The sequence below is a fragment of the Melanerpes formicivorus genome, unplaced genomic scaffold (genome assembly GCF_026170545.1).
Source record: "Melanerpes formicivorus ecotype bairdi unplaced genomic scaffold, bMelFor1.0.p_v2 SCAF_15, whole genome shotgun sequence".
NCBI lineage: Eukaryota > Metazoa > Chordata > Aves > Piciformes > Picidae > Melanerpes > Melanerpes formicivorus.
In genome coordinates, this window is record NW_027142367.1 from 17,218,886 (window position 1) to 17,236,477 (window position 17,592).

At 45.7% G+C, this 17,592-nt stretch overlaps 1 protein-coding gene and 1 long non-coding RNA gene across 15 annotated transcripts in view; one reads left to right on the plus strand and one right to left on the minus strand.

Annotated features, from left to right (window-relative positions):
* Nucleotides 1-6,293, minus strand: part of LOC137445726 (uncharacterized) — a 51,255-nt gene extending 44,962 nt beyond the window's left edge. For all 3 annotated transcript variants that reach the window (XR_010988466.1, XR_010988469.1, XR_010988468.1), the window contains exon 1: nucleotides 6,100-6,293. This is a non-coding gene — a long non-coding RNA (uncharacterized lncRNA). The remainder of the gene's footprint in view (nucleotides 1-6,099) is intronic.
* COBL (cordon-bleu WH2 repeat protein) overlaps nucleotides 1-17,592 on the plus strand; it is a 239,972-nt gene that overhangs the window by 37,686 nt on the left and 184,694 nt on the right. For 4 of the 12 annotated variants that reach the window (XM_068147698.1, XM_068147703.1, XM_068147704.1 and 1 more), the window contains exon 1: nucleotides 7,184-7,343. The exons of 5 other annotated variants lie outside the window; for them this stretch is intronic. In XM_068147698.1, coding sequence (XP_068003799.1) covers nucleotides 7,300-7,343 — 44 coding nt within the window. In that variant the 5' untranslated portion in view covers nucleotides 7,184-7,299. Of the gene's footprint in view, nucleotides 1-4,780; nucleotides 5,459-6,667; nucleotides 7,005-7,182; nucleotides 7,344-17,592 lie in introns of those variants that run through there. 3 more of the 12 variants (XM_068147706.1, XM_068147697.1, XM_068147695.1) reach the window with 3 other exon arrangements.

Genomic DNA, 17,592 nt, shown 5'->3' on the forward strand with positions numbered 1-17,592 from the left:
CCAGCGTGCCGAGCAGGATTACCCAGTTTAGTGCCATGCAAATACATTTACATAGATTACCTAACATTTGGATTCCAATGTGGTTTTTTAAGCTGGTCAAGACTGCCCAAAGGTTTTTTTTTCAGTTATATAACATAACACTCATTCTATATTTTGTATATTTATATATACAAAATATATGTGTATTTAGTATCATAGTATCATAGTATTATATATACAAACAAGATATAATTATATATATATTTATATATTAAAAATATACAATAAATATAAATATAAATTAGAAATAGAAATAGAAATAGAAATAGAAATAGAAATAGAAATAGAAATAGAAATAGAAATAGAAATAGAAATAGAAATAGAAATAGAAATAGAAATAGAAATAGAAATAGAAATAGAAATAATATAGAGAAATATAGAGAAAGATAGAGAAATATAAATATATATATAGGCAGGCTCATTTTATATTTTCCCTGGATAATAATGCTTTCTTCTTTGACACTGTCCTCAGACAAGCAGGAATTATGCAAGGTTTTGATTTTAGGAAGCATTTTACATTAGCACGTTGCCTAGGAAAGTTCTCACCACAGCTAGGACCAAGAACATGAGCTTGGGCCAGTAGGTCTGTCTAGGTAAATCTTCTCTTTAATGTCAGCTTAATTGCAGACTAGGCCTGAGGTTTCAGATCCTGAAAAAATAGTTCACCTAAGAGGAATGGCAGAAAACAGAGAAAACAGAGGGCTACTTGTCCAAAATGCCTATAATGAAATGTTAGGGGAAAGCAGCAGGCTATAAAACTTGGGAAAACAAAAAAGAAAAGGAAACCCAAAAGCAGAATAGAAGAATAAGCATGGCATCAATACCAAATCTTTAAACATAATCCCCACACTTCTGCAGCTCTTCCAATCCAGGCTGCATCAGCATGTTATAACGATATGTCTGCTCCGGTCTAGGTTATGCTGATGCCTTCTGTGTCCGCTTTTAGCCACATCTAAAATAACCCATTTTTAATTTCCTGGTGGCTGCATCATTCACAGAAATTCTTCTTATTCTATTTACATCGTGGCTTTAAACTGTTTCCCCATTTCTCTTCATGTGCATCGCATTCTCTGCCCTAGACCTGGGCTCTGAAATATTCACTAAGGCAAAAGGGTCCTCCTCCTTTTCCAGAATGATTTTAGTTGCCATGGAAGTGCTTGATCTGCCCTGCAGCTCCCAAGCACCAGCACGGGGCTGGCACTGCCTCACATGCCCACTCACTTTCTGTGCTGTCTTGTCCCTCTCTCCAACTTGTTGCTTTCCAGACCACACTGCAGTTTGGAGACAGGAGTGAACAATCAAGTAGGGGTTTCTTCAACAGCCTTTTCCATGCTGAGGCTGGGAAAATGCCTCTAGCTTTCTCCAACACACTCCCAAATCCTTCTAGGTGTTTTAAGGCCAAATACTCTCTTCACTGCCTTCAGTATTTTGGGGAGACAAAAGGAAAAAAATCTCTGAAGAAATATACTTTTCAAAACCAAACAGATTGAGAGATCTACAACTACCTGAAGGGAGGTTGTAGCCAGGTGGGGGTTGGTCTCTTCTCCCCCACAACCAGCACCAGAACAAGAGGACACAGTCTCAAGCTGCACCAGGGGAGGTTTAGGCTGGATGTTAGGAAGAAGTTCTTCACAGAAGGAATGATTGGCCATTGGAAATGGGCTGCCCAGGGAGGTGGTGGGTCACCATCACTGGAGGTGTTTAGGAAGAGACTTGATGGGGTGCTTGGTGCCATGGTTTAGTTGATTAGATGGTGTTGGATGATAGGTTGGACTCGATGATCTCAAAGGTCTCTTCCAACCTGGGTAATTCTATTCTAATTCTATTCTATTCTATCACAAGACAAAGGACAAGATTCAGTATTTCTACATACTCAAGAGGTAATTACCTGATAACTCAGAAACAATAGGAGTGCATTGACACTCATGTACTCTTTCAGATGTGTTCTTTGTCATGCTTTCAGATGATTGCTGCCTTGTTTGGTTCTTTCCTTGGTAGCCTCAATTGACATCACAAATTTCTTGTATCTAAATCTCTAAAACCAGGAAGAAAACTAAAGTCATGGTTCCAAACCCCCCATGTTGTCCAAGGCAGGAACTGTCTTTGCTCTCTTCTAGATGAGGTATATGTGCAGTTTGGCACCAAGTCACAAAGGAGGCTCCTCAGCATGATGGAAGATAGCTAACAGAAGCAAAAGGTGAACCAGAAACTTGTCACTGATTTGCAACGTGACTATGGGCAGATCCAAGCACAATGTCCTCATTCCCCCTTGAGTGACCTATTTGTCAAGTCACCAAGCCTTTTTGAAGTAAATTCAGCCTCTTCAGCAGCTTAGCCTTGTATAGATCAGCAAGGATATGACATTTGTTCAAAACTACTCATTGTTTTTATCTATTTTAACACATTCCTCTAAAGTGGCTACTGTTTGCTCACAGTTATTTCAGGTTCCTCATGAAAACAATAGGACCTGTAGGACTAAATCCTCAAGCATCTTTCTGAAGAAGGAGTGTCCTGGAACTTAAGGAAATGGTCTAGCAAGCCCTGAAAAATCTAATTTCCCTTCTCCCCTTCCCTTTCCTTTCCCCACCTTTATTCCCCCCCCCGCAACTCCCTCCCCTCCACACCCCACTGTGAAACCCTGGAATGTGTTGTCCAGGGAGGTGGTCGAGGCCCCGTCCCTGGAGGTGTTTAAGAGCAGGCTGGATGAGGCTCTGTCCAGCCTGATCTAGTGTGGGGTGTCCCTGCCCATGGCAGGGGGGTTGGAACTAGATGATCCTTGTGGTCCCTTCCAACCCTGAATGAAACTATGAAACTATGAAACTATGAACAGCAAAATCAAATGATTTGGTGAGTTTGAGGCTATGCAGCTCCAATTCCTATAGTTACATAGTCAGGAATTTTGCAGTTGTACAGTAAATGAACTCTCTTGCATGGACTAATGCTTAAACTGCAACTTCTAGATTGCTTAGAATGAAGAATGGATTTATGTTATTAACAGATAGGTGTTTGCTCTTAATCAAACCTAAACATATTAGCTAACTCATGTTCATCATTTTTTTCCTGCTGTAAATTCAGGTTTCTTATTTTTGCCATGGTTTTTAAGCTCAGACCTGGTTTTGAATTCCAGGACAGTCCTCAGACATAGGAAGAGATATGTGCTAGGCTAGATAAAAGGCTTGGTTAACTGGTGCATGTTAGCTAATGATGTGCTAATTTTAACCTCTTTTTGTTACATTAGGAAAAAAAGTCTCTGTCATTAGACTTGTCTTACTAGATTCCTCACATTTTCAGTTAAGTTTATACTAGATGTGGTGGACAAAAAGCTCAACATGAGCTCTCAATGTGCACTTGCAGCCCACAAAGCCAATCAGATCCTGGGCTGCATCAGGAGAAGTGTGGCCAGCAGGTCGAGGGAGGTGATCCTCCCCCTCTACTCAGCTCTGGTGAGACCCCACCTGGAGTACTGTGTCCACTTCTGGAGCCCCTATTCCAAGAGGGATGTGGAGGTGCTGGAGCGTGTCCAGAGAAGGGCCACAAGGATGATCAGAGGGCTGGAGCACCTCTCCTATGAGGACAGACTGAAGGAGTTGGGGCTGTTCAGTCTGCAGAAGAGAAGGCTCCGAGGTGACCTCATTGTGGCCTTCCAGTATCTGAAGGGGGCCTACAGGAAGGCTGGGGAAGGACTTCTCAGGATCTCAGGTAGTGACAGGACTAGGGGGAATGGAATGAAGCTGGAGGCAGGGAGATTCAGGCTAGATGTGAGGAGGAGGTTCCTCACCATGAGAGTGGTGAAGCCCTGGAATGGGTTGTCCAGGGAGGTGGTCGAGGCCCCATCCCTGGAGGTGTTTAAGAGCAGGCTGGATGAGGCTCTGGCCAGGCTGATCTAGTGTGGGGTGTCCCTGCCCATGGCAGGGGGGTTGGAACTAGATGATCCTTGTGGTCCCTTCCAACCCTGAATGAAACTATGAAACTATGAAACTATAAGATGTATTTTATGCTATGCACTTAAATTTCTTAAATACTGCAGGCTAGTTTTAGCAGAAGAAAAATGGTAACATTAAAGGTTTTATTCCATAATACTACGAGCAGTGAAGGTGAGGAAAAATAGAGATAACATTTTGAGGACTGTGTAAGATCAGAAATGTCAAATTGCACTAGTGATTTTTTCCCCCCCCAAAGTCCTAATCTACTTTACAGCAAGGATTTTATCATTTAAATGACTAAATTCTCCCAGGAACTATAGTGAGGAGGCCCATCTACACTGAAATGAAGCTATACAGATAGGAAAGGGTTAAAAACAGTTTGGCAGGAGAAATTGAACATGCTCAGTCTCACAGCAATTTTATGAGATTGGTAACTACTCATGCAAGCCCTCTCCAAATTAATGCCCTTTGCCTTAAAAAGTGAGCATAGAACCCCGACTGTGGGGATTACAAAGCACATTAGAAATGCCCTCTTTGCCCTTTTTATGAGAGCTGGGCCCAGTGCCAAGGAACCTTGGAGAAAGAGAGATTCCCATGTTTCATCACTGAGTCTGCTCCCTGGTTTTCACCCAGTTTTTCCACTCACTGAACAGGACTGAAGAACTGGGGCCATAGGCAGTCCATGCTGGTGGTGTTACAGTGATGTCTTAAGACCATGACTTTGGTGCTTAATAGAATTGTGCTCTTCTGCTGTGCTCTGTAAAAACATACTAAGAAAATAGTATTTTGTTGTTTGCACCTTGCACCTCAACTTGGGTGTATCACAGCAGTGCAGAAGTTACAGCTGAGGCAAGGGAAGTTCTTCCAAGTTCTTGAAATAATTGGAGCAGTGTAGTTTCCTAATAACATGGATGGGGGAAGGTTTGGGGAAACCTTCAAGCAGTTTTCTGTCTGTGAAGCTTAAGCATCTATTCTAGGATAGAGAAGAGTTAATGTAGATTTAGGAGTAAAGATGAGAGAGAAAAAAATGACTGAATAGAATAGGTGATGAACTATGAAATCAAGTTCCTGTGATTCAGCAGATCACCATTCATTCTGGAGCTACGGTAAGCGACAGAGTATGGTGCTCTTGAACCAACATGAAGTATGTAAGCTAGCCTATTTATTTTCATAAGGGTTCAAATTAGGAACGTGCACATGGCTCATTACCATGGCATGTGACCAGGGCAGTTACTTAACTGTGGTGACTCAGTCAACTTCTACCCATGTAACAGGGAAATTAGAGATCAGTGTTTTGCTTCTGCAGCTGCATATTTTTGCTTCTCTACCTACAGCCAGGACAGTCAGCTGTCTCCCCTGCCTTTAGGCCATCTGTATGTACCAGGGATGGAGAGGGAAGGCAGCATTCTTAATGCTCTGCTGAGGAGATGGGAATTATGGACAGACTTCAGGTTGTCAAAGTGAGAGAGGACAAAATTAAGGATGACTGTAGTACAGTAAGTGTTGTATATTGGGGCAAATACACAAGAATGTATTTAGATCATAATGTGGAAGCCTTGATAGATGACAAGGGTGGGCATTTGTGGAACTCTTCCACTTATATAGTACAGAAATGATCAATGTATCCTTTCCCTATTACTGGCAAATTAATATTTGAATGTTTCAAATAATGTACAATGTGCTTGGGATGGAGTTTTCTTGCAGATAACAATGCCATCATCTCGGCCACGCAGCTTCCAGCCTACATTTGAGATGCCTCGCTTACTGTGGACTTTTGGAGCCAGAGAAGCTGCTTGCATTTACTCTGGTCACTTACCTCGGCAAGGCACTTTCCTATGCAGAGGTGTGAGCTCAAGCCTGAGGGGAAGGGTTTGGGGAAAGAGGTGACCATTAACAAGAACCTGCGAGCCTGTCGCCACGGCAGCCAGGTGAAAAGGGAAGTCAGACAGCACCCGCCCCTGCCCTCGCGGTCCCTCACCTGCGTTTCTTGCAGTCACTTTCTTGCAGCCACTACTTGCTCCTATTTCCTGATCTGTTTGCTGGTGGCCTGACCTGTCTGCTATCTCTGCCATCCTCCCACCATAACCGGGAAAGCAAGGTGAAGCAAATAGAGCTGGAGTTGAGCAGAAAAACTTGCGAAAATCCCGAAAGAGGACAGGGTGCCAAATGCCAGGCACACCCTGCAGCAATACCCGCCTCCAGTTTGGTTCGCCTTTCACACACAAGCCCAACAGTTGCTCTCTCGGAGAAAAGGTGTGAGCGGAGTCGTTTCCGACGGATCACGTTCAGATGCAACGTGCTGCCTCCAGCGGCGAGGGCGAGACCTTTTCCTCCCGCGAGGGATGCGGGGCTGAGGGTGCGTAAGCCCCGCTCTGCCTTCCCGGTTGCCGGGCTCCAATGCCCCGGGAGCTGCCTACCTCACTTCTTGCCCGACCACGGCCTTTCTGCCCTTCTCTTGACCAAAGCCGCTTACTAATTTTAAAAGAATTTTCTGCGCCGGGTCCAAGAAAAAAATAAACTCTACGAATGCAAGTGACAAGAAACCAGTTGTGGGTGGCAACGCTGGGGCGAGAGGCTGACGAGAAGCCTTCGTTCCCCGCGGGGCTCAACCTCGGGTGACAGCCGCCTGGCGAACTTTGGGTTTGGCAAGTTTATAGCCAAAGAGGTGTAGGAGGGTTTCCCGCATTAGTATTGGCAGTGGGGTCTGTGGCTTGTCCCTCCCCCGGGCTTCCTCATCGCTTCTGCTCGGCCGCTGCTCGGGCAGCGGAGGCGGCCGGGGCGGGCAACCATGCCCGCGGGTGCAGCCGCTGTGTTTGCATTTGTCTCACCCGGTCACATGGAAACGGGATTGCAGTGTCCCCGTACCCGTCCCCGCCCCCGCCCGCCAGCACTCCCGGGCCGCTGAACGGGCACAAGCCAGCCGTGCCGAGCCGCTCCCCCCGGGCGCCGCAGTCTTCCCCGCCGGGCTGGGCAGCCCGCTCCTCGGTGGGTGCAACCGAACTGTCCATAGCCGTGGCGCGGCGTCACTTCCCTGCCACGACGGTAAGGCGGACGGGGATCGGCGAAGGTGCGCCGCGCGTCGCCTCTGCAAGGTATCCCCGCCTGCAGCGGGGCTGCGGGGCGGAGACGTGCCAAGCAGTGCCGCCCGGTGGCGGGGCGGGGAGCGGGGCCGGGCGGGGGCGGTGGTGGGAATGAGGGAGGGAGCGAGCGAGGCCAGCTCTCACTCCTCTCTTCCCTCCTACTTGATCCTCGCCGCTGCTGACCTTCGCCACTGCCCCGCTGCGGGACCGCGTCTGGATCGGCGCGTCTCTTAGAAAGCAGGGAGGGAGTCCCGGCCATGGAGACCCCCGTGCACCCCAAGACCAGCAAGCCTCCGACCGGGTAAGCCACTGCCGCGACCCACACATCCGTGGGCAGAAGCGGCTTCTGGCGGCAGCAGCACTGGCCGGCGGGCCTCAGCTGCTTCTCTGTCCGTTCCCTCTCGCCCTTCCTCTCTCGGGGAGCTACCGAGGTCGGAACCGGCGCGCAGGTGTCGGCGCCCCGGCGTGTTTTGCGCAGCCCGCCCCGAGGGCGTCGTCGTGGCGGCGGGCGGGGGACATGGGGCATGGCTGGGGAGCAGGTCTGTGGGGCTGGGGACAGCAAGATGAGCTGGGGTGGGGAAAGGTCCGGGTGGGAAAGGTGTCACCTTCGTCTTTCCCCATTGAAGGCTCGGCCCGACCCGACCCTGCCCCTCCGTCTATGAGACCGGAGAGGTTGAAGAGCGGGGTTTGGTTTGGGAGCGTCTCTCTTTCAGCGGGTTGTTAGGGTTGTCCAGGCACGCTCCGTCCCTCTGGGACGGCAAGCAGCCGTTGGTTTGAGCTCTGATCATGGGCCGCTGCGGTTTGGAGCCGGGGCCGCGGTGGGGGGACCCGGGGACGTTGTGGGTCTCGGGGCGGATCCGCTGGCGGATGGATCCAGCGAAACCCGCGGCTGCCACTTCTTGCCTGTGTGCCCGTCTGCCCGTCTGCCAGTACGCAGTTGGCAGAAGCTTTTGACAGGCTTATTCAGCTGTCCCGGCCCTGTGTCCCGCAGCCCTAGCACTTAGCTGCGGCAGAGGAAGGAAGAACGCTGCCAACCTGCAATTAAAAATGCCAAAAATTGTCAGCGATCAGTCAGTGAGGGCAGTGCCGGCCACTGCTCCTCGAGGCTCCTACCGCTGGTGACAGGCACCGTGGTCTCAGTAGTAACTAAATAGCAGTGAGCTGTAGCGTAAACCCCAGGTGGTTTTCTGTTTGTTTGTTTGGGTTTTCGTTTGAGAGAGGTAAACACAGAACGTGCCAGCAGTGAATTTGTTAGTCCATTAATTGAACGACAAGAGCAGCAGCAGGACGAAGTCTTTTGTCACCTCTTTTGTCAGAGCAGAAGAGAGGCAAGTTTCAAGAGCTGTGCTGCCTGCTTGCTGCAATTTGCTCCTCTACTTCATGCTGTCCACAGGGACTGAAAAATACTGTGATTGCTTCAGCAGTCTTTTTTTGTTTGCTTGTTTGTTTTCTTTGCTTTTGCCATAGATTAATTTCCAACTAAATGGAAAGCAGCTTTAAAGTGTTAGTGAGGTGCAATAGTTTTGTTGGGTTTAATTTCCTGAGTTTCTGTGTTTGATAGGGTGTCTTGCAGTGTCCAACTCAGAAAGCAGAACCGGGGCAGTGGGTGAAAAAAAGATGCTGTTGCTAGTGCTGTAGTAATTAAACTGTATGTGTGCCACGTTTCTTTGGTTTGCAGAGCATGACACAGCTTGCTGCTTTGGGGTTTTGTGTGGTTTTGTTTGTTTGTTTTTGTAAATAAAATGCCTAATTGCAGCTAAGAAATGAGCTTGTTTTGCCATGGCCATTTTAGCTAGCCCCCTATGAAAACCAATAGATACATCTCCCCTCTCTCTGCTGAGTTGATGCTTTCTGAAAGCCTGATGAAGAGTCTAGGATGCTGATTTACACATATGCCTTGAAGAGTAACTAGCATTTGTTGTTAAAAAAATTGTCTTGATTGCTAGGTATCCAGAAATTCATTAGAGAGTTTGAATTTGCAATGTGGAAGTCTGTACTTAGGGCATACTTAGCAGTGAGCACTGATCTATGAAGGCATTTCTGAACAAAACTCCTTAATCCTATGTAGCCAGTTTCATCTGTGTAAATCTGTGGCCAGACTCAGATATCACATATATTAACAGAAGTTACAGTAACTGCGTTAACTTTAGTTGGGTCACTCCTGATACTGCTCAAGGAGGCAAATCCAGTAGTGAGGTGATGCACTAGTGATACTGTATAGCAAAGCATTGAGTACTGTGTCCAGTTCTGGGCCCCTCAATTTAAGAAGGACACTGAGACTCTTGAACGTGTCCAAAGAAGGGCAACGAGGCTGGGGAGAGGCCTTGAGCACAAGCCCTACTAGGAGAGGCTGAGGGAGCTGGGATTGTTTAGCCTGGAGAAGAGGAGGCTCAGGGGAGACCTTATTGCTGTCTACAACTACCTGAAGGGTGGTTGTAGCCAGGAGGGGGCTACAACCCAAGTCTCTTCTCCCAGGCAACCAGTGGCAGAACAAGAGGACACAGTCTCAAGCTGCACCAGGGGAAGTTTAGGCTCGAGGTGAGGAGAAAGTTGTTCACAGAGAGAGTTGTTAGCCACTGGAATGTGCTGCCCAGGGAGGTGGTGGAGTCACCATCCCTGGAGGTGTTCAAGGGGGGATTGGATGTGGCACTTGGTGCCATGGTTTAGTAGTCATGAGGTGTTGGGTGACTGGTTGGACTTGATGATCTTTGAGGTCTTTTTCCAATGTTACTGATTCTGTGATTCCACATGGGTACAGGAGGGGTATCTACTCCTGAGGAGGCTGATGGCAACACTGCTTTTTGCAGCGATAGGTTCTGCCTGTTGGTTTCATCTGAGCTGATTTCAGCTTTGAAATACTCCTTGTTACTTCTCTTGCAGGTTGTCCCAGCCCAGATATGTCCGTGCTGTTAGCAGCGGACTTCACTGCTAACATCCATACTGGAAGCTGGTGGACATTTGTTCCCTGTTCAGATTTCACTCTCTCAATGAGGAAATCTGCCAGGGCTAGGGGGCAAGAGGACAGCTTTGCCTGACCATATTAGTTCCTGTATGAATGCAAACATAGGCTGTGCCTGTGGAGTGTGCCTGGGGAGCGCTGTTTCTCAAGGCCGCTGTGGCAGAAATCACTTCCTTTCAATGGCAGAAGAAAAGCTATACATGCTTCCAGCTCTATTGATCGGGTTAGCTTGCAGTTGTGGAATGAATATTGAAATGACCAGAGCTTCACAAATTTTTGACAAAACGTGGGCAGAGCTGTTTTGGCTCTATGTAAATCATTAACAGCGAGATCACAAGTATTCCTTGTTAAACAGTGAACTAATGTAGTCTCTCGTTTGCTACAGGCTAGGGCAGCTCTTTTATGAGTTTTGCACAGAAAAATTGACTGTGTGTGTTTCATGGCATGGCTAAAGATGCACGGTATTTGTCATTTTGTAGTTTAAAATTGTAGGCTTCAGCACCAGAATTTTACTACTAATAATTGCTAGGTACAAGGTTTGTAAAGCTTTACCTTCGGTTATGAAGTTGAATTGAAGACAATCAGTAGCAGCAGCAGAAATTAGGATTTGTTCTGTGATCATGCAATGAATGCTAAAAGAAATACACTTATTTAAAATGTATTGTCTTGGTGTCTGCATCTGCCCTTGCTTCATTAGAGAGAGCAGAGAGGCTTCTCTGAGTGTCTTGATTGGTGAAGTGTTTTACCATAGTATGGCACCATAGACACACATTGGTCATAACTGGCATTGGAGGCTCAAGCCCGAAATTAGGACTTAAAGGATCAGTTCTATTCTGCTCCATTAGGAACCTTACAAAGTGCAGAGAATCTTCTACTCTCACTGAGAGAATCTCCCATGGAAACTGGTGCTTCTTGGGTTCTTCTCCATGCCTCTATGTCTGAGCACCGAAAGGCTTTGTCTGGAGTCTGGCAAGTGTGGGAAAAGCCTTTATGTTAAAAAAAAAGATGTATGAGCACTTTCTTTAAGTAGGGCCTATTTTTTTTCTGTACTTCAGCTTCCTTTCCTGTCTCACAGGGCCTTACAGTACTATAAAAAACAGGCCTGTCCTCTTTAACATCTTTATCAATGATCTGGATGAGGGGATTGAGTTACATCCTCAGTAAGTTTACAGATGACACCAAGCTGGGTGGCTGTGTTGATCTGGTGGAGGGTAGGGAAGCTTTACAACAGGGTCTGGACAGGTTAGGGTCAATAGGCCAAGGCTAACTGCATGAAGTTTGGCATGGCCAAGTGTCAGGTCCTAAACCTGGGTCACAACAATCCCATGGCAAACTACAGACTGGGGGATGTGTGGTTGGAAAGCTGCAACTTGGAGAGGGATCTGGGGGTATTGGTTGAAAAATGACTAAATATGAGTCAGCAGTGTGTCCAGGTGGCCAAGAAAGCCAAAGGCATCCTGGCTTGTATTAGAAACACAGTGGCCAGCAGGAAGAGGGAGGTGATCATTGCCCTGTGTTCAGCACTGGTGAGGCTGCGCCTTAAGTACTGTGGTTTGTTCTGGGACCTTCACTACAGGAGGGGTTTTGAGGTGCAGGAGCATGTCAGTGAAGGGCAACAAAGCTCATGAGTAGCCTGGAACACATGACCTGTGAGGAGTGTCTGAGAGAGCTGGAGAAGAGGAGGCTGAGGGGTGACCTCGTCCCTCTCAACAGCTACCTGAAGGGGTGTTGGATCCAGGAGGGGTCAGCCTCTTCTCGTTGATAATAACCAAGAGGAAGTGGCTGCAAACTGCACCAGGGGAGGTTCAGGCTGGATGTTAGGAAATATTTCTTCACAGAGAGGGTTATCAAACATTGGAGTGGCCTGCCCAGGGCAGTGGTGCAGTCACCATCCCTAGAGGTGTTTAAGCAATGTGTGGACCTGGTGCTTGACCCTTCAGTGCTGGTTCAAGGGTTGGGTGGGGGAGGGTTGATGTCTGTTACAACTGGATATATTGTGTAATTCTTTGTGATTCTGTGATTAGTAAACCTGCTTTGGAATGACTTAACCACTGGATTGAAGTGACCCTAAAAGTCTAATAAAGACTGTGAAGCATCGATAATACTTACACACAGGACCTGGGAAAGCAAACTGAGGTACAGAGCAAGTCATGCATCTCAACTTGTTGAAACCTTTTACCATTATACTTTGCCTACTTGATATCATGAAGTGGGTTACTTTGTGAAAATACACCTCCAGCTTTAAAAAGAATAGAAAGAAGGGTGTGGGGTTTTTAATTGTGTTTATGTTTAGGATACTATTGGTAAACCTTGTCTGGAAGAGCCTGGAAGGTACTGCTGTCAATTGAACATTTATGTGAACATCTGTGTAACACTGGTTACACTGTACTCTGTTTCATCTTCAGATGTTAGAAGATTTAAGGTCTAGAGAACAATAATGTAGTTAATTTTTAACTTGGAATTAGAAAACTGAGCAGTTTGTATATTGTTGCTCTGTTTTGTATTTGAGATTTCCATGTAATGTGCAGAGTACTAAGTGGCAAAGGACAAGGACTGCAATTAGAAACATAGAGGAGCAGTGTGGTACTGGCTTGGAATTGCTGCTTTGGCCAGTGATAAGGCTGACAGTTGTGCTCTTGTTATTATCTTCCATGTTTTATCCTCATTTGTATGTGCACAGCTGCTGTGGAATTCAGATGGTGCTTCTTAAATGTACACATGAGACAAGGAGCTTCTCTGTAATACTTGTTTGTTTGTTTGTTTTTTTCCCTGGCACTGAAGGCAACATAAGCCCTGTCTTTCTCCTGCATGTTGTTTGGGCCAGTGGAGATACATCCCATTAAATAAATAAAACTCTGGTAACTGACAGAAGAGGTGTGCTTGCTGTTGTGTAAAATTAAATAAAGCAGTTTTTTACTGTCTTTTGCACATCTACATGACTGTAGCTGTTAAGATAATATACTGGAAGATATTGGTACTTTCAGTTATGTCTAGTGTCTCAGGATTGATGAAGATAAGCAGGCTGATTGTAAACATAAGCTGAACGCGGAGATAAACACAATGCAACTGAGTCCTGACAGCTGTTCTCTCCACATTCCAGTTTGCCATGTCTCATTTATTCATTCATTTAGTTAGTTAGTTAGTTAGCTAGTTAGCTAGCTAGTTAGTTTCTGTAAGTCTGGTACCAGAGAAGAGGATGAAATAGATGGCTTCTTAAAGCCCCTTCCATTTTTGAGCTCCCCGTCTCTTGCTTGTTTCTCATTGTGTTCTTTCCCATTGCTTGCTTTTGTATTCTTCCCATCTTGCTGGCCACTTCTGGCACAGTTAGATTAAATTGAACCTTCTCTTTCCTACTGTTGCCTGTCACTTACGTACTCCAGGTCTTTCCCTTGCAATTCCATATTTGTTTTTCTTCAGTTTTTCCTCATGTAAGTGTACATTGAAGTCAGATTGCTTGGCTTTATGAAAACACTTTGCTGCTCTACAGAAGATAGCATTGTGTTTTGATGGGACAGATTTTCCTTACTGCTGTATCTGGCAAGCTGAACCTATTGCACTGAATGTTAGGATGCTGTATTAGATTGAGGTGGGGAGGGGTAGCTGCGACTTAAGCTCTCTCGTGGGTGCACTTTCAGGTGATGCTGACTATTATGGAAAAACAACTTAAATATTTATTTTTCTAGAGAAGTGGTGGATTTCTTTTCACTGAAGCTGGAGGTGGGGAGATTCAGGCTAGATGTGAGGGGGAGGTTCTTCACCATGAGAGTGGTGAAACCCTGGAATGGGTTGTCCAGGGAGGTGGTCAAGGCCCCGTCCCTGGAGGTGTTTAAGAGCAGGCTGGACGAGGCTCTGGCCAGGCTGATCTAGTGTGGGGTGTCCCTGCCCATGGCAGGGGGGTTGGAACTAGGTGATCCTTGTGGTCCCTTCCAACCCTGAATGATACTATGATACTATGATACTATGAATAATTCAGATCACAGTGCATGACTATGGACAGAATCTTACCTTTATTTTTTTCTTGCCTTCAAAGGAATTAGGGTTTTCTTGAATACATATACTTATTCTTAAGCTTCTGTGGTGTTACAAATATTTAAGACATCTGTTATCACAGACTTGGATTATCTTACAAGAATTTATGAACTCTTCCTAACAACTTTCTGTTAGGTTAAATAAATACACATAGGAGACTCCGTGTTATTCATATGGGTAGAAATCTGAACACATTTGCATGACCTGCTTCAAAAGTAGCCAGGAGGCCTGTGGCAGAATTGGGGAAGTGCCTCACTTCTCCTGAATCACAGTTCAGTGCCTTAACTAGTATTCCCCTCTGTCTGGCCTTTATCTACTGTGTCAGAATCAGCAAACGCTTGATTTTCTGGCAATAACTGTGCTCTGTGTACTGCAGTGTTTTGTGTTGCTCTGGCGTTGTGATTTCTATGAAAACTGATGACTTTCACACTTTAATGCTGCTTCTAAAAGATTGAGGGGTCCTTAAAAATTTATTTTTCCATAGTGGGCCAACTCTTGCATTAGAAGCTAGGAATGGGAAGAGATTTACTATATGTATTTCCAGCCAAAAAACTGTGATTTGAATACCTTTCAGAAGTAGCTGCTCTCCCAGCTAATGGAAATTACAACCCTTATTAACATACTGATCCTCTTAATGTATAGGGTGTTTCCAGATCTGTTAGTTGGCCAGTGAGCCAGGCTGCTTATCATTAAATAAGTGATGCTGGGAATAGTGTATTGTTGTCATAGTTTCAGCATGAGAGTGTCAGCGATGAGCCAGGGACTTAACCCATGCCAAGGAGTGAGTCACAAAGATTGCGTAGCAGGGCCACGCTGCGATGGCACTGACACACCGCATCTCATACCTGCTTTAGTACTCTCACACCAGGAACGTCTTCTTTTCAGCTTTATCAGTGCTCCAGCTAACAAGCTGCCCAAAATGATGTGCATTTGTGCAAAGTAGTTATTGTAATCAGAGAAAAATGTTTTTTTCTGTTTATGTACCTTTGTTCTTGCTGTATCTTCCAGATTGAGAGTGTCTGTGGGGAAAGGAAAACACAAACCAAGATATTTTCTTACTGCTGACCCTGTAAATTCAACCTGATATTTGCATATTAAGCTATATTACATGTGTTGCTTGGGATTTGTTGTGTGGAGGAGCATTGGCAGTGTCTTCTGACAGCTTCAGTTACGAAGTGTGAATTAGAAAGCTTTCTCTGATGGTCAAAACATGCTTGGTATCTTTGTGTGGTGTTTTTTGTTTGGTTTTGGTTTTGTTTGTTTGTTAGGTGATGAACATCAGTAAAGCAGGTAGAAAAGTGCAAATGAAGTGAGAACTTGGTGTAGGCTGGGTCCAAGCTGCTTGCAGAGTTGCAGTAGACAAACGATGTTTTAGGGCTCAGTTTTGCATTCACCAGTGTCTAATTTTTATTAAAGGTGACTGACTTGAGCCTGAGAAGGTTGGTCTGTGAATTGCTTTCTTTCTCTCTCCATGTTACTTACTGTAGCATACACAAGGTGGAATCACTGAGTAAGATGCGATGGAGAATCTCTCACTTAAGTAATCAGCAGCCAGGTAATTAGGGAAGTCAGAGAAAAAACACTTCAGGCACCCGCTTGGTACAGGAGATGCTGATGATTTAACCTGCAGGAGCTTTTACTACATCAAATTGCCAGGACAACCTGGCAGCCTGGTTTCCTAGACCTGATAGCTTGCTAGATCTAAATCTCAGTATTCTTGAAGCTGTTGTGTTGCAGTCAATGTTGCTGTATGCAAGCTTTATCTGTGACCCAAAGGTTAGAGGAAAATATGGTCATGGTTTGGACCCATGCTTATTTTTGTGGGTCTAACAGTGAAAACTCCCTTTACTCAACAGAATAAACAGGTAAGATGCAAAATCACACCACTGGTGTTATTAATGACAAAGCCAATTAAATACAATTTTAATTTGAAAAGAGCAATTTTAAGGCAATAAGAGACATGCAAACAGCACTGGGTGCAACAATGCACACTCAACACAATCTAATTCCCCATTAAATATTCTATTCCTAATACATATGCATAAGAAGGTGGGGTTATTTAAATTAGCTTGTCCTTCTGGTGGTCTTTCAGTGATGTAATCCTTTGGTCAGCACCCACTGGTGGTTTGTGTGCTCAGTCCTTGTGGTTGTATCTATTTTAGCTCTGTTGTTACAATCAGTGTCTTTCTCTTGTGTTCACATCTTCTGTATCAATCTCCCCTCCTTTCCCATCATTATTGTTTCATAGTCTTATTTTTATTCCAACTATTAGCTGTTAGTTCCTAACATTTCACTAAGGCCTTTGTATACATATATTAAAACAAATCAAATTAATAAACAACAGGTTATAATGAAACCTAAAATCTTACTCTGCATTAAAGCAAATCAAATTAATCATAAACAACTGGTTATAATAAAGCCTAAAACAAAAAATCTCACTCTAGTTAGATATGTCAGTTCCCAGTGTCTGATCCCTTGTTTCACCATTCATGCTCCTGCTTTTGCTTTAATCAAAATCATCTAACTGACACAAATTGAGGGTGGTGAGACACTGGAACAGGTGCCGTTTGCCCCTGTTATCCCCCCAAATCCCAGAGCACCTGGGCTCTGCTGGAGTCTCCTCCCACCCCAGGTGTGGCCACTTTGCCCTCCCCACCCACTCCCCTTTATAATCCCCCCCAGGAAAGGCAGAAGCTCTAAGCTGAGCCCATCTGGGCTGAGGATCCTCCTCTCATTGCTGGTGAGTACCCATGGTGCACACTGGGTGATGGTGGTGGTGACAACAAAGGCCGGGGGGCCTGGTGGCCCCCCGGTTGTTAGGGATAGGATTGATGACTACTCCAATACTAACCATGGATGCTGGCTGGGCCTCCTTGCTGGGGCTGGGCTCCTCACTGTGGTGTCTTGGCTGGTTGAGGGTCTTGCTTCTAGCTCTGGGATGGGTGCAAAAATCATGGTGGTGGAGCAGGAGCTGCTTTGAGCAGATGAAGGGTGGAAGCCCCATCCCTGGAATTTAAGGCCAGGCTGGATGTGGCTCTGGGTCACCTGATTTAATGTGAGACATTCCTGCCCATGGCAGGAGGGGAGGAACTGGGTGATCCTTGAGGTCCCTTCCAACCCTGACAATTCTGAGATTCAAACTTTCATTACCTTGATCACAAACCAGAAACTACTATAGCTGTTTGGGATTTTCTAGCAGTGAAAAGGAGGGGTGAGGGTGGGGGGGGTGGCACAGAAAAGAGTTGGTTTACTTTGCTTTTCATTTCTTCACAAGCTAAATGACTCCATTGCAAAATCTTGATACAGGGTCACCTGGGACTATATTTTTATGTTCTGCATTTGAAATTAACACTGTAGATCACAGAATGGCTCAGGGTGGAAGGGACTTCAGAGATGATCTGCTCTAATCCCCTTTAATGAGGAAACTATGTTTGAAGATTGGTTTGGGTTGGAAGAGACCTTGGAGATCATCTACTCCAACCTCCCTGCCGTGGGCAGGGACACCTCTCAATTAGACTCAGCTGCTTGAGGCTTCATACAGCCTGATCTTGAACATCCCCAG